We start from the raw sequence: 14,900 nt of genomic DNA on the forward strand, positions 1-14,900 counted from the left end.
ATGATGATGATGATGATGATAAGATGAGGATAGTTGAGCCAATAGGGTTAAAGGCGAATGAAAAAGGGTGATGATTCTACTTATAATAATTAGGATAAAATGGAAGTGAGAGCAATATTATACTAATGAAAGTATGGAAGGAAGATGTATGGACAGAGCATGCAGCCGTGCACACACAAAAGCAGAGCAGGCACTGCAGTCACAGATCTTCCAAACGAACAATTCAAATTCAAAATGCAATCCTGCACAACTTCAAAGAGTTATCTCCCTTTGGCCACCATGTTGGAGATCATAACACCCCTCAATGACAAGATTCACATAGAATACAGATCATGCAATATTGTCCTCCAGTGATCAGGTGCATTAGAATGTGTTATCAGTACAAATTGTGAGTAATTAAGGAAAAAATAATATTTTTTTCCTTCACCAATAAAACCCAAGGGAAGGGAGTGTTAGATGGGGAGGCAAACCAACCTCCTTGTAAACTGGTTAGAATGTCAACCCATATTCATGTGGTTTATATATATATTTTAATATTTTGTATCAATATGTTAAGTCTCGAGGCACCTTCATACAACTGAAGCGGGTGATATGAAGTGATATAACAATAAAGTGGTCTTTAGAAATTCTCAATTAAACAGTAATTATTGTACCCTCTTCTAATTTCTGAAAACATTTCTCTCCTTTTGTCAAATATCATCAATTCTTACAATTGTAAAGTATTCTCAACCCTCGCCCAATCAGAACAAATAAAACACTGAATTCATGCAAACACAGAGATTCAAAATTATAAGTGCATTGTCTAAAATTTACGGATGCAAGACAGCTATATCCTAAATCAAAACAAAATAGGTAACTTAACCATGCTAGTTGGTATCAGATACATCTGTGAAGTTACATGTGCAGATGTGACGTAACACATTTACGCAGGAATGGCATCTTCAACCCGACATCGACACTCACCGTTTGGGATCATGCACTTCTATTGAAAACTTTTTGTCTCTGTAGTACAGGTTCTCTAGCTGTTTCCACGTGAATAACTGGAACATAGAAATATTGTGTCATTTGTGAAATATATCCTCCACATCATGGTGAATATCTGGAATATATCGTAATTATTGTGTCATTTGTAAAATATATCCACCAGATTGTGTTGCAAATCTAGTATATATCATAAATATCATGCGTCATTTGCAAAATATATCCTGATCGTGTTGCATATCTGTGACAAATCATAATTATATTGTTCCATTTGTGAAATATATCCACCTGCTCGTCTTGCATATCTGTAATATATCACAATTATTATGTCATTTGTGAAATTTATACACCAGATGGAGTTAAAAATCTTGAACATATCAAAACTATGACAGGTCTTTTCTGAAATATTTCCATTAGATCCTTAAATATATATCCATATTTTAAATATGACATAAATATCATATGGAATATTTGAAATATATCCTTGTGTTGTGTACCAGGATATCATAAATATCTTGAAATATTCCCACAGATTGTGCTGCATCTGGAAAATATCACTAGTATCGTGTGACATTTCTTATATATATCCAACAGATAATGTCACATACTTTAGATACGCAACACGGATCATATAACAAAGCTCTGTTCTGGAACTGGCTAAATGAGAACAGTACTGGATGGTGGTTGCTCGTTGGCAGTTTTTCTGACATTCACAAGCGAGTTAACAACACTACGCACACTCATCTGTCAGCAAGGAAACTGGGCAACACTCCAAGGGAGATAACTCTCCTTTTTATGCACGTCATCTGTGGCTGACAGCAGCAAAACAATACAGCTGACAACCATGATGACAGCACCTGTCTATGAGTGCAAGATGCTTCCTGGGCAACAGTCCAGGGGAGATAACTCTCATTTCCAACATGTCACGAGTGCACATCACACACAAGACTGCCACTTCATGCTCTGAGCTCATATTACAGGAAGTATCCTCTTCACAAAGATCATTGCAGTCAACCTTCACTGCTTGTAAAACGTATGTTATCCATGTAGCATTAACCAGAATCAGAGTGCAAACTGCTGAACTTCCATTGCCTCCAGCTGAAAGTTTCCTAACTCAGACAGGTCCCCCTGACAAACTGACAAGTCCTACTATTGAAACCATTTTGAAGTGATTTGTTTCACTTGCAAACTCTCTATTAAAAGAAGCCCTACAAAACTGCATCCATCCATTCTAATCAACAAGACACCACACTTCCCATTTTTCCAAAGGCGACAGTGAGTGAGTTGGGTTTTATGCTGCTTTTAGCAATATTCCAGCAATATCACACATTGTACCCATGTGGAGAATCGAACCCGGGTTTTCGGTGTGACGAGTGAACACTTTTACCACTAGGCTACCCCACTGCCCCACATGACGCAAACACAAGACATGGATAAAGACGACGTTGATGGTGATGATGTTTGTCCGAAACTGAGCAAAACATCTTTGCAACGAGACCTGCCTCTCTATGACATCTCTATCCATGTTCAAAACATTCTTGCATCATCACACAGACTGTTATCAAATGAATGTTATTTTATGCCCCAGTAATCCAGCCATGTCACTGTTGCTTGTATGTATAAAATCCAGATCAGACAATCCGGATCTTTCTCAAGTTCTTTTGTAAACATTAGTGGACCTTACCTTTCTTGGCGTTGTCTTGTCGTTCTTATCAAACACTGAGATCCCCTTTGGGCTGATACCCAACCACCATGGAATGTCTTTCTTGTCCTGGGAACAAAGAGTACATAATATTAATAATCATAATAACATTATGTATATCAGTAACCACCAAATCTACATCCCAAAGAATGTTCATAGCGCTACAATCCTACCCCAGTCAATGGATCTGTGTGCACTCAATTTTCAATCTCAGCTACATGAGGAGAATACAACCCAAGACAATGTATATCGATATATACTACAGTAGATTTACCACTGAGGCCAGGAGAACACTGCACAAGATTCTGATGGACACAAACGATACACCATTATAAATTAAATATTTCTAAATAATGGCAGAGAAAGCAGTATCTGGGGCAGATTCATGGACTGCTTGCACTTGAAGGTATTCACTCAAACATCAGCACATGGAATGGTACATATAAGCAATTATCACTTTTTCAGCCACCTCCCTCGTTCCGACAACAACTCGTGTGTGAGCACAATCTCCAGCAGCAAGCAACTACTCAACACGTTGGTAGGCTCCAGACTTACTGTGCCTGATATTGTCCAATTTAATGTACACATGCATGCACCCCATGAATGCTTTATACAATCTAAAGATTGATCCATGATAAAATTCCTTACTCCAGTTGGAAGGGCAAATGGTGTAGCACAAAAGTGTGGATTTTGTTTTTGTTTGAAAGATTAACAATTAAAAGCTATAAAAGAACAAGTATGTATTCCACAATTATTGTTCATGTTATTGTGAATGAGAAACCTTTAAACGAATAATCAGAAACCTTCAATAGAATCTTTTCTTCCAATGCATACTTACTTTGACTTCGTAGTAGTGTATACCGTATGTAGGAAGTCGTTCAACTATATTCATATAACTGAAAGAGAAATGCATTTTCTTTAGTGGAGTAAACATAAAGGGTTTAAACGTATTACTAAAACTATCACCAAACAGGCAAATGGTAACAATTAATGCTGCCTTTCAGCCTATATTGAATGTTTATTATCTAATACATATATAGATGTCGTGTACTCACAATATTGCTGAGAGTGGCATTTTAACAACAACAACAACAACAACAACAACAGTAGGTCTATGTTAAAACCCCTGTATCCATTCCCATGGTTCTTGTAATCGGCATATCTATAAGTTGACTTTGTTCAAGTTCAACCATCTGAGTCCAATCCATATTCGGAATCCATGATAACCAACCAATCCCCAATAAGGTCCAGTTCTAAGAACTCATTGTGTAATTCACCAATTTTAAATACACATTATCCAACCTCTACAAGCTGTTATCCCATAGCTCGCACCAGAACAAGTCCTGAAGCCACCAATGATTCCTGTTATTTCATTTTCCAAGGAGACCATACACTGATATATGGACTCTATTTTGTGCTATTCCCAGTGAAGTGATCATTATACTCGAGACATATTAGCTTTCAGGCTGTGACAATGATCCTCTAATTCTGTGCCATTATCCCCTGTCTAAGCTGGACCTACATCGATCAAGGTGCTGAACTGCTTTAATTACACAGTCTCACACCTCTAGCGGTCAGGAATAGCCCCTCTCACAGCCCACCAGATGACGCCCGATTGGTTCGATTGGTTCTCACAATAGGTACATCTCAGAGGCTTATTGTAATCATTGACTGCTTGAATCACAATGGCCACATTGAGAAAGACGTGACTCTTGTTTGAAATCAAGCATGGAAGTCTTAGGGTGTTTAAACCCAAAGATTTAGGGTGAAATAATTCAGCACACCTCAAGGACTCGAGCTATGCACATGCACCCACCCTCTCCTCTTTCTACAAGTATGAGGGTCACTGGGGTAGCCTTGTGGTTAAAGTGTTCGCTTGTCACGCCAAAGACCCGGGTTCGATTCCCCACATGGGTACAATGTGTGAAGCCCATTTCTGGTGTCCCCCACCATGATATTGCTGGAATATTGCTAAAAGCGGCGTAAAACTAAACTCACTCACTCACTCTACCAGTATGATTTGTTACATCATAACTGAATATGTCCTTGTGAAGACATTTTGACATTGGTCACCACCAGTACCAACTGGAACTTGGAAGATCAATACTGGATTCTTCGTACAAAAGCACTGTATGACATGGGTCTGTAAGAAACCGAGTCGGGACCAGACAACCAGTGGTTGATATCGTAAGCATCGGGCATCACGTGGGACGAGATGACATGCATCAGTCCCATCTGCAAGCTGCACTACGCAATTCCATTAGTCACCTCTTACTTACAACAAGCCTTCCAGATTTCTGACATTGTCTATCAGCATTTCTCACCAAAGGTCATGAGAACCTGTACAAAACTATTTCCAAACTCCATCTCAGCTTCACTAAGTTACTTGTTGACGTAACATCACCTATGTTTTTCAGAAACTCTGATGTTTTACAATCATTCATGACCTCACAGCTATTACTGCATCTTGATCACAAAGTATCAAGGAAGTAGCCTTGCCCAAGGTCTGTCATCTGCATCACCTTGAAAGTTCACAAGCAGCCTCTTGAGACAGACCTAGTACTTGTGTTTAAGACATCCTTCCTGTAGCTAGGACATCAAACAGGAGGCAATAAGCTTCCCTTCTACTTGACGGAGTCGTCCCAAGTCTAATGGTTCAGACTGATTATCCCTGGGAGTTTATTCTGGCGGTACATTGCCCTCGGGTTCACTTTGGTTGGTTCGATGATTTCCGAAACAGTTCTCGTATATTATCCACAACATACATACTACTTGGCTCAAAACTTATTACACATCTTCCTTTAAATCTATATGGCAGGTGGGTTATTTGAATATGCAAAAGTAAAATTGAAAAATAAAATAAAAATATCAATAAACAAAGATTACTTATGATATTCCTTTAAAATTATTTAACCTTTGAAAGACAATTAAGTATCCTCTTCTATCTACCTGAGAAATGTTCAGGCTTGCTTGCATGCCATTGCATCCCAAGTTAGTAAAGTTATGTTCATGCTATCACTCACTAGATTGTCTGGGCAGACTCTATTATTTACAGACAGCTGTCATATAGCTGGAATATTGATGAGTGCACCATTAAACAAACGATACCAGAAAAGTGCTTCACACATTGTACCACTGTGGGGAATCGAACCCAGGTTTTTGGCTTGACAAGCAAATGCTTTAACAACAAGGCTATCCAACTGTTCTTCTGAAAAAAAGTCTTCTGGACAAGAAAACATGCATACTTTCATTTGTTGTTTAATACCACACTTAGCATTTTACAGCTATAGGCAGTCTGTAAATAACTGAATCTGGACCAGACAATCCAGTGATGAACATCATGAGCATCGATCTACGCAACTGAGATACGATGACATATGTCAACCAAGTCAGCGAGCCTGACCAACTGATCTAGTTACTCGCCTCATGTGACAAGCATGGGTTGCTACAGACCAATTCTAACCCGGACCGTAAGGGTACCATGCATCCTAAATCATGCACTGACTTCTGGCATTTAATCATTTATTGCACAGTCTAAGTTGAAGAACAAAAAGCAACTCACTTGACAATGGCAAGGCCTCTGGATGTCCCTTGTAGCTTCTGATAATAAGATAATATACGGTCCTCACTGCAACAAACAGAACAGCGATTTTATATTCACCACACAACCTACTGCCACGTTAAATATCACACATTCAAAACATGCAGGAGAAGAATGTCACTGTCATAAAATAGACCGAAGCTGCTCCACATTACCTCGTTAGGTAGTGTTGTGAATTGGATGAAATATCACAATTGATGATTGCTTCATTACCAACGAACAATCATCGAAACAAATTGGTTAGCGTCATTTTTCAGATTTTCCCATCCAGGTTGTTATTGCAGATATGTATAACATGGTGCAACTTGCTACTTTGAAGTGATGACTAATATTTCATGAACATTAACTTCCTGGAGTCTTAAAGAAATATTTAGTCATAATTTTTCGGTTAGTGAAGTGATTTTTCTAAGAATTAAACAAGTTTTCAGGCCCTGACAACTCCGAAGATATGTTACATCGTCAAGTGTTTCAAAGACTAAAACAGTAGTTCCAAAATCGTTTGTGTTCGATTGTTTGGTCGTTAGGTCACTGCTACCAATCTTCGATTTTTTCAATTAATCGGAACACCACTATCGTTAGGATGAGAAAGCCACAATAACTCAATGCGCCTTGTGGCAGCAAGAGTTGTATACTCCACAGGGAGTTGAGATTGATAATACGATGAGCCATTGAGATTGACATCCAATGATCGAGGGGAAAATTAACAGCACCTTGAGCATGCACTAGTGTGTGGATATGTGCGCTATATAAATATCCTAAAATAATAATAATTAGATAACTAAATGATCAGCACTCCCGCTATCAGAGCTGAACATTTCAAATTCATACAATTAGGCTTGTCAGCCTGTACAGAAGCCATCAAAAACTTCTTTAGACTGATGATTGATGACGGACAGACAGCAAATGAACTAAGATAGCTGATGACCAGCTGAGTTAAACACAAACCCAACAAAACAAATTGTGATTTTTAAAGATGCACAGCCACTGTTCTAACACAATAACACAACAGTCAGTTAAACTTTCTTCCTCTCAAGAAAGATCAGAAATAACAGGCCATGTACTAAGATATAAAATGCCATTAAAGTAAGTCTAACACAATAACACAACGATCAGGTCAACTCTCATCTGGTCAAGTAAGATCAGATTTTCCCCACTAAAACCCACTGGAAATAAGGCAAAAATCCATTTTCTCAAAAGATTTTGGCACAGGCAGCAACCGGATCAAAACTGAAGATCCTGAATTCCAAAACCTAGCAATCTGTCGCAGCTGAACTGACCTGACTGTCAGTAAACATACACCCAATGATGAGGCTAGGATCCACCAAGTGCCTGGCTATTACAGGAGGCATCAACAGTTAGGCCTGTACATCCTTCTCTCCCATCTTCCTACACACACACTGACCTACATGGCGGTGATTCATTAGGCAGTGGCAGCAACTGCTTCACATCATTGTGTGACTGGCAATAGGTGGGAGGTGTCCCCTCTGAGTCATTGTCACAAGCACAGGAAATACCTGGCACTAACCTATAGAAGCATCTCACAAACTTAAAGTGACTGTCAGATCTTGAAACAATTGTTTCCTGCTTAGAAGTATTGAAGAAAAACTACATGAACTAGATGAACTACATGAAGAAATATTTGATGACCTCATGTCAACTTAACCATTTCAATGTCAAATTGTAAACTAGAATGAATAAATTTGACTGAAAAATATTTTGAATGAAGACTTCAGGTGATTTGAGTTACCGGTAGTAGTTTTTTTTACCCTCTATTCCAGCTATATCACCTTCTGTTTACAGGATTCAAATATAGGTCTTTAGGGTTGACAAGTTAACCTGTGTTCACAAAGGTTTACCAGCTACCTAGTTCTATGGACCTATTTAACTGATCCATCACTCATCCCTATATTCAATTTTCCCAAAGCTCCCTGCCATCACTCACCCATAACGTCCTCTCTGACCCCCCAACGTCCTCTCTACCCCCCTTTAAACCTGCCAGCTGCACAGCCACTGACTCCCAAATCCCTACATCCAGGGCCCCACCCCTTTAAACCTGCCAGCATGCACAGCCACATTGTTACCCACAGTTCCTTCCCTCTTCCTCCCCTCCCTACATCCAGCACCCTTCCCTACAGCCTCTCTCCCAGCCTACCTCCACCCCAAAACATCCTCCAGCACCCTTCCCTACATCCACAGTGCCCCCAGCCTACCTCCACCCCAAACATTCTCCAGCACCCTTCCCTACATCCACAGTGCCCCCCAGCCTACCTCCACCCCAAACATTCTCCAGCACCCTTCCCTACATCCACAGTGCCCCCCAGCCTACCTCCACCCCAAAACATCCTCCAGCACCCTCCCTACCTCCACAGTGCCCCCCAGCCTACCTCCACCCAAAACATCCTCCATTCCTCCAGCACCCTCCCTACATCCACAGTGCCCCCCAGCCTACCTCCAATCCAAACATCCTCTGCAGCCCCTCTCTATGTTCATAGCATCATCCCTAACTTCATTCATTTCCTCACCTCCCCTCCCTCACCACACAACCCCACAGCTCTACTCCACACCCAGTGCCCCAGAACCCAGCTTCTTGTTGTACAAAGGTATCTACACCACATGGAGCATGTCAGTTGTAATACACTGAAGCCTCCTGACCAGGACAACTACAAGCTGACACCCATCAGACCTAAGCTGGAGGATCATATACTGTTTGGATGCGGAGAGATACCCTTCCCTGCTTCTAGGATGTCTGCTCATCAAGTGCTTCTCTCAGATGAGATTAACTACAAAAAGTGAACACACCCTAAACAATCATTATGAAATGACAGACTGAAAAGTTAGAATTACACTGGCTTCACATGTTTCCTCGAAACCTACAGCTAGCTGTTTGGGTCTTTTGAAGCAAGTCCCCCTATTTCATAACCAGATTTTTTCTTCTTAAATTTTCTAAACATTTGACAACCAAAATACATGCTAAAGATGAAATCATTGAAAACATTGTAGCTCTTCTTAAATTAATTAGAAGTGACTGTCGGGATGGGAGCTCAATGTTAAGCCTCATATATTGGTCATTCCTTCTCAGATATCACAGTGAGACAACAAAGACGCAAACCCCTACACAATGATAAACTGTTCTGTTGAAAAATGGCTACAACCATACCAACAATGGTTAATCATGTGAGACAGGACAGACCTAGCTGTCATCCCAACTTCAACCAAGTCATTATTTATTATGTACAAGTCAGCATGGTTGTAACGCAAACCTATTTAATTCAGTCCCCAGACAAAAAAGATGGCAGCCATGACTGCTGACCTCAACTAACCCAGTTACCAGTTTCTACTCTCTGACCCCGAAATGACCCCAAATATTGACTACTGACCCAGTTTTACATCTACCAAAGGTCCATGACATCTGAACACATTTCCCATATCACAAACTTCATGGCCCTATCTCAATCAGAAAAACATAAAACGTTGTTTTGATAAACTACAAATTGTACTGCCAAAGTTTAAACATATTCCATTACCCAACCATTACAGTTCCATTTCTGTCCAAAACCTTCATGCAGTATCTTTCTTATCTGGTTCTGTCAGTATGTGGTGAGATGAAGTCATTAAAACTGAACCCAACAGTTGTTCAGAAAGCAAAGCATGCAATCTTCTCCTGACACCGATGATCCTAATGTTTTACAAAGCATTCAAAAATTACTGCATCTCAAACATCTACAATTTCAAAACTTAATACTCCTGACAGAAATTAACTTTGAAAATTTCAGACAAATGATAACACCCAAGAAAAAAAAGTCTTAAACACATAAAACACGATCTTTAGAAAAACATTAACAGCAGACCAACTAGTCCCTACCTATTAAAACTATGACCAGAGAAGCAGCCATCAAGATGAAGTCTTTTTGTTCAATCAATCTGACACCAAATCATTCGGAATAGGAAAAGGAATTCACTTGTAACATTTTCAAGACAAAGGCAGTGTTTTACGATCTCGTCTGGAGGACCTGAATCTCAAAGTGACATTTTACTGCACACTGAAATGTGACTGGTTCCGGGATCTGTAATAAATCACAGTCCTGAAACATTAGAACGACAAAAACGGTCTCCGACAGACGACATACAGAACTAGGTTCAGTCCCCTTGAAGAATTCGCTTATACAGTTTCAGACGTGCAAATCTATATATCAGACATTTTGGAATGCTCAAGTATGCATAAATTCTCAAAGAAACATGCAAAAGGCCAAACACCAAATCTTCCTGACAAATTGCCACTAAATTCTGAAAGTACTGGCAAAGAGAAACCGACTATACCGATACCGCCTCAAGGCCATCAACCAGTTTAAGCTTATTTACATTCTTGCACTTCAATGTTGTACCCAAGCAAAATGTGAAAGCCAAGAAAAAGCATTTGAGATGTTCAACAGCAGGTTGAAACAACACAGAGAAGGAACCCACAACACGAAATTCTGTGTCAACTTGGATTGAAATAGAACGCAAACAACATCTCCCCCACAAAGCTGGAGTGTTACTTAATCCAATATCACTTCTTTCATCGAGGTTATTTTGAGCCAGGTATATAGATCTCGTTCCTCAAGCCATTACACAGCAACTTGCTGGGACTGATCCCCGAGGAAGACTTGATGATGTTTCCGGATAGAGACAACCACTTGCTGTGTGTTCTCTACAACTATAACATTGGTCCATTAACCTTCACTCAACCTCTAGTGCACTGATACTAGATAGTTCTCGGTCATACTTGGGTAACTGCAATTTTCATGTTGAGTCTGTTAACATTATCATAACCTTAACCGATTGCTGCTATCAATACACATATTTCAGCCAATCTAAATGTTCCTTTTAAATCATGATATTTATGTGCTATCAGCTCTAATATCAACACTGTATTACCATATATCATTGATGCAGATATTCCTAAAACTGGACCTGAAATGCTAAGTGTGACTGCTTTGCTGTCAGAATGACTTTTACCTTTCCTTGCTCCTATCTTAATAAGTATATATATGGTAAGAAGCTATTCTCAGACGATTTTAATTTCATAGTAATGATTATATTATCTTGTCTGAATTTCAGGAGAAATGTTCAATATAAAAACTTGAAATTATGGATGTTATTTGGGTAGTCAGAGAGAGTACCCTCATGCAACAGGTGACAAAGGACACGACACATGGGTCAGCCTACCTGAACATTATCTGGTTCATGCATTTCCCTTTAATACCTCCCCATAGTAACATTATCAATAAAGGCATAAAATAACATTCACCCACTCACCGTTGTCAGTGACTACACCCAGTAAATCTCCAATCATATCCTTCCTTCAGGTCTTAGACACCACCTCTTCAATAACACAATCATGAAACTGAATACAAGCTCAAACCAAGGTCTCACTTGTTCTCCGTAATTTCCCACAAAAATCCTCGTCAGTACCTGTCTAATCAATCTGCAGAACTTTGCAGGCAGTCAGAGGTATCAGCGTATGACGCCTTCGCTGATTACAAAACACTGCTCCAATTCTTTCCCGGGCTGTTACCAAACACTAGTGCCAAACACTCCGCCCAAAGATTAGTATTTGTTCTCTGAAGAGCTCTTGTTTACCGACTGTCCTGGCAGATTATATCATCTCATAACAAACAATGCGATGGAGGGCCTGATATACAGCTTACAAGTAATAACAGTGGGTGCTATCTATACAGGTGTCAGTCAAGGCCTAGAGAAAGAAATCAAATGGATGTCCTACACTTGTGATGACTAGATAACTCAAAGAGGATTCTAGACCAGAAAAGTCAATCAGAAAAATAATGGTTTATCACATGAAGCTTTTATATTTTTCACAGTGACAGCTTCATGCGATAACCATTATTATTATCAGTGGAATTATATTACACAGAAAAAAGGAAAGGGAACTATTTAACATTTTTTTCCTGAAAACATAATTAATTCTTCAGACTATGGTGAAAACTGACTTCACTTCACTGCTCTATGTGAGTGTGGGGTGAGGGGTGAGGATGAGATTGAGACTGAGGGTGGGAGTACTGGGTGAGAGTGCTGAGTGTGGTATGGGTCCTGGGTGAGGCTGCTAGGTTAGCATGATGAGGGTGATGGGAGAGGATGAGGATGATCGGTGAGAATGAAGGTGAGGGTTGGGGTATTGGATGAGGGTGTGAGGTCAGCATGTTTGGTAAGGGTGACAATGTTGGGTGAGGGTGTATGGAGAGGGAGAGGGTGAGGATGAAGATGAAGGTGAGGGTTGGGGTATTGGATGAGGGTGTTGGGTCAGCATGTTGGGCAAGCATGGGGATGATGTACATCACAAGTTAATCAGCTGTAGAACTATCAAGTTCCCTCACTTCTAACCAGTCCATTCCTTCTCAAGGGAAATGCTTGCTTCAAGCTTCAGGGCCCCACCCATGTTCACCACAAACAGCTCAGCAGAGAGTAACTTTACTGACTCACATACAAAAACATCTAAAATACATCTAAATTGGTCATTTGAAATCCCTTGATAATTTTTGGAGGAGCGATGCTGTGAAATGAATCAGAATTTATTTGTCTAGCATCCATTAGACATGCTGAAGGATTAGATTACAAGACGAGCCTATTAATGGTGTTTGTTATGTCAACACGCATGTAAGCGAGCGACTCCTGCTTCATGTGCAGGGAACGAGAGACTAGAGCAATGTTTCCAGATGATAGACAGGAGAAAACACAACTGTATTCAGTGTCAGGTTGAGTGATCAGGAAGTAACTCTAGCCATAAAATGGAAACTTGAGTCAGGTTAAATCATTTTTTACTCTGGACAGCACAGCAGGATGTTTAACATGGATCCCACTCAGGTATCAGCCTTTGTTTTAACTCCTGGAGTCCTAAGCACCAGGCAGGGCAACAACATGTTTTGGTGTGACACAGCCAAGGATAAAATAATCATCTTGCCCTGTCCAGCATTGTCGGGGGGGGGAGGAGGGAAAGAAAGAAAGAGTGAGTGAGTGAGTATGGTTTTACGCTGCTTTTTAGCAATATTCAAACAATATCACAGCTGGGGACACCAGAAATGGGCTTCACACATTGTACCCATGTGGGGATTCGAACCCGGGTCCTCGGCGTGACGAGACAACGCTTTAACCACTAGGCTACCCCCCGCTCCAAGAGTGAGAGAGAGAGAGAGAGAGAAGAAAGAGAGAGAAAAAAGAGAGAGAGAGAGAGAGAGAGAGAGAGAGAGAGAGAGAGAGAGAGAGAGTGAGTGAGTGAGTGTGTTAGGTTCTTGTTTAATGATGGCGGTCTGTAAATAACTGAGTCTAGACCAGACAATCCAATGAGTGGGTGAGCGAGCGAGATTCCAAACTGTAAATGTGTCCAAACAGGCAATCTAGTGCTTGATAGCATGAGCATAATGACCATTAATAAATGAGTAAAGTTCACTGTGTATATACATTTTGAACACTAGCTATCCTGAAACATGTTTCCAAGACTAAGCAGGCCTCAGTGTAACCTGTCCTGACCAATAAAGGTTCTTTTGTCATGACACTTTCCTGTACTTGCACTTCACAAAGACACCACAGGGAAAGAAGCGGTTGAAGTCGAAGCCAGTGGATCAATTTCTGAAAGAGTATACAGTACTATGGATCCACCATCCAAAGGTCTATGGTGGCTTGGAGGAATCTCGCTCCTGGATCAGACGCAGGGAACATTTCCAGCTCATTAAAACTAATGAAATCTCTCCCAGGCAGGTCAATGTTCAATCAGGGATAAGTAGGATCACCATTAAGTTTTAAAACCAGAAGCACCTCTGCAGTTCCCGGAACAACGGCTGGAGTACTTCGTGCCTGCAAACGTGGTGGGCCAGGCCTGAGGAAGGCCACATCACACACCTCATTGCAGAATCAATACCGAGCTTTTCCCAGACTGAGCAAGAAGTGCTGAGTAGTCAGTAATTTCCCTGTACATTGGACACTCAGGTCTCGGACTGGTACTTGTATCACACTCAAATTTGTTGCCAACAATTCTGACGATCGCTCACTCGGCTTAGTTAAAGTTTGCTGATTGTTGGAGGACTGAAACTCCACTGCTTCAGGGACTTGGGGCAAGAACTGTTCACAGACCATCATCATTCATCACTGAAATCTTCAGAACAGGATGGGGTGCTACAATATGGGCAATGGTTTTGTTTTTGTGCTTATTTTATGCTTTACTCAGCATGAGTTCACTGCAGGGCTTCAACCTGTATATAACAAATGGATCGGAAACACCAGGGGGGTGATGTGTTGAACAATACCTAAGGCCACTGGGGTACTAAGATATGAAGTCAATTAAGTCCAAGTAAGGTCAAGGTCAAGGTCACTAACTGTGGTGACACCCCATCCCCAAGCAAGGACATGTAGTCTGACCACATGACCTAATTAAGTCACCTTTAACAACAAATACAATTCCACAGTATCATAACAACCATTCAACAGCATCATAACAACCATTCACCACATCCACAACAACCATTCAACAGCATCATAACAACCATTCACCATCTCCACAACAAACATTCAACAGCTACATAACAAACATTCACCAACTCCACAACAACCATTCAACAGCATCATAAC

At 40.5% G+C, this 14,900-nt stretch overlaps 1 protein-coding gene across 1 annotated transcript in view; it reads right to left on the minus strand.

Annotated features, from left to right (window-relative positions):
• The window catches only part of LOC124284940, a 193,255-nt gene that overhangs the window by 71,128 nt on the left and 107,227 nt on the right, over window positions 1-14,900 (minus strand). The window contains exons 8-11 of the mRNA XM_046721072.1: window positions 6,246-6,311; window positions 3,522-3,579; window positions 2,666-2,752; window positions 964-1,040 (exon numbers count right to left, since the gene is read on the minus strand). Of these exons, the coding sequence (XP_046577028.1) occupies window positions 964-1,040; window positions 2,666-2,752; window positions 3,522-3,579; window positions 6,246-6,311 (288 nt within the window). The remainder of the gene's footprint in view (window positions 1-963; window positions 1,041-2,665; window positions 2,753-3,521; window positions 3,580-6,245; window positions 6,312-14,900) is intronic.

This window comes from Haliotis rubra, unplaced genomic scaffold (genome assembly GCF_003918875.1).
Source record: "Haliotis rubra isolate DU_JTF1 unplaced genomic scaffold, ASM391887v1 Scf349, whole genome shotgun sequence".
In the NCBI taxonomy this organism is placed as follows: domain Eukaryota; kingdom Metazoa; phylum Mollusca; class Gastropoda; order Lepetellida; family Haliotidae; genus Haliotis; species Haliotis rubra.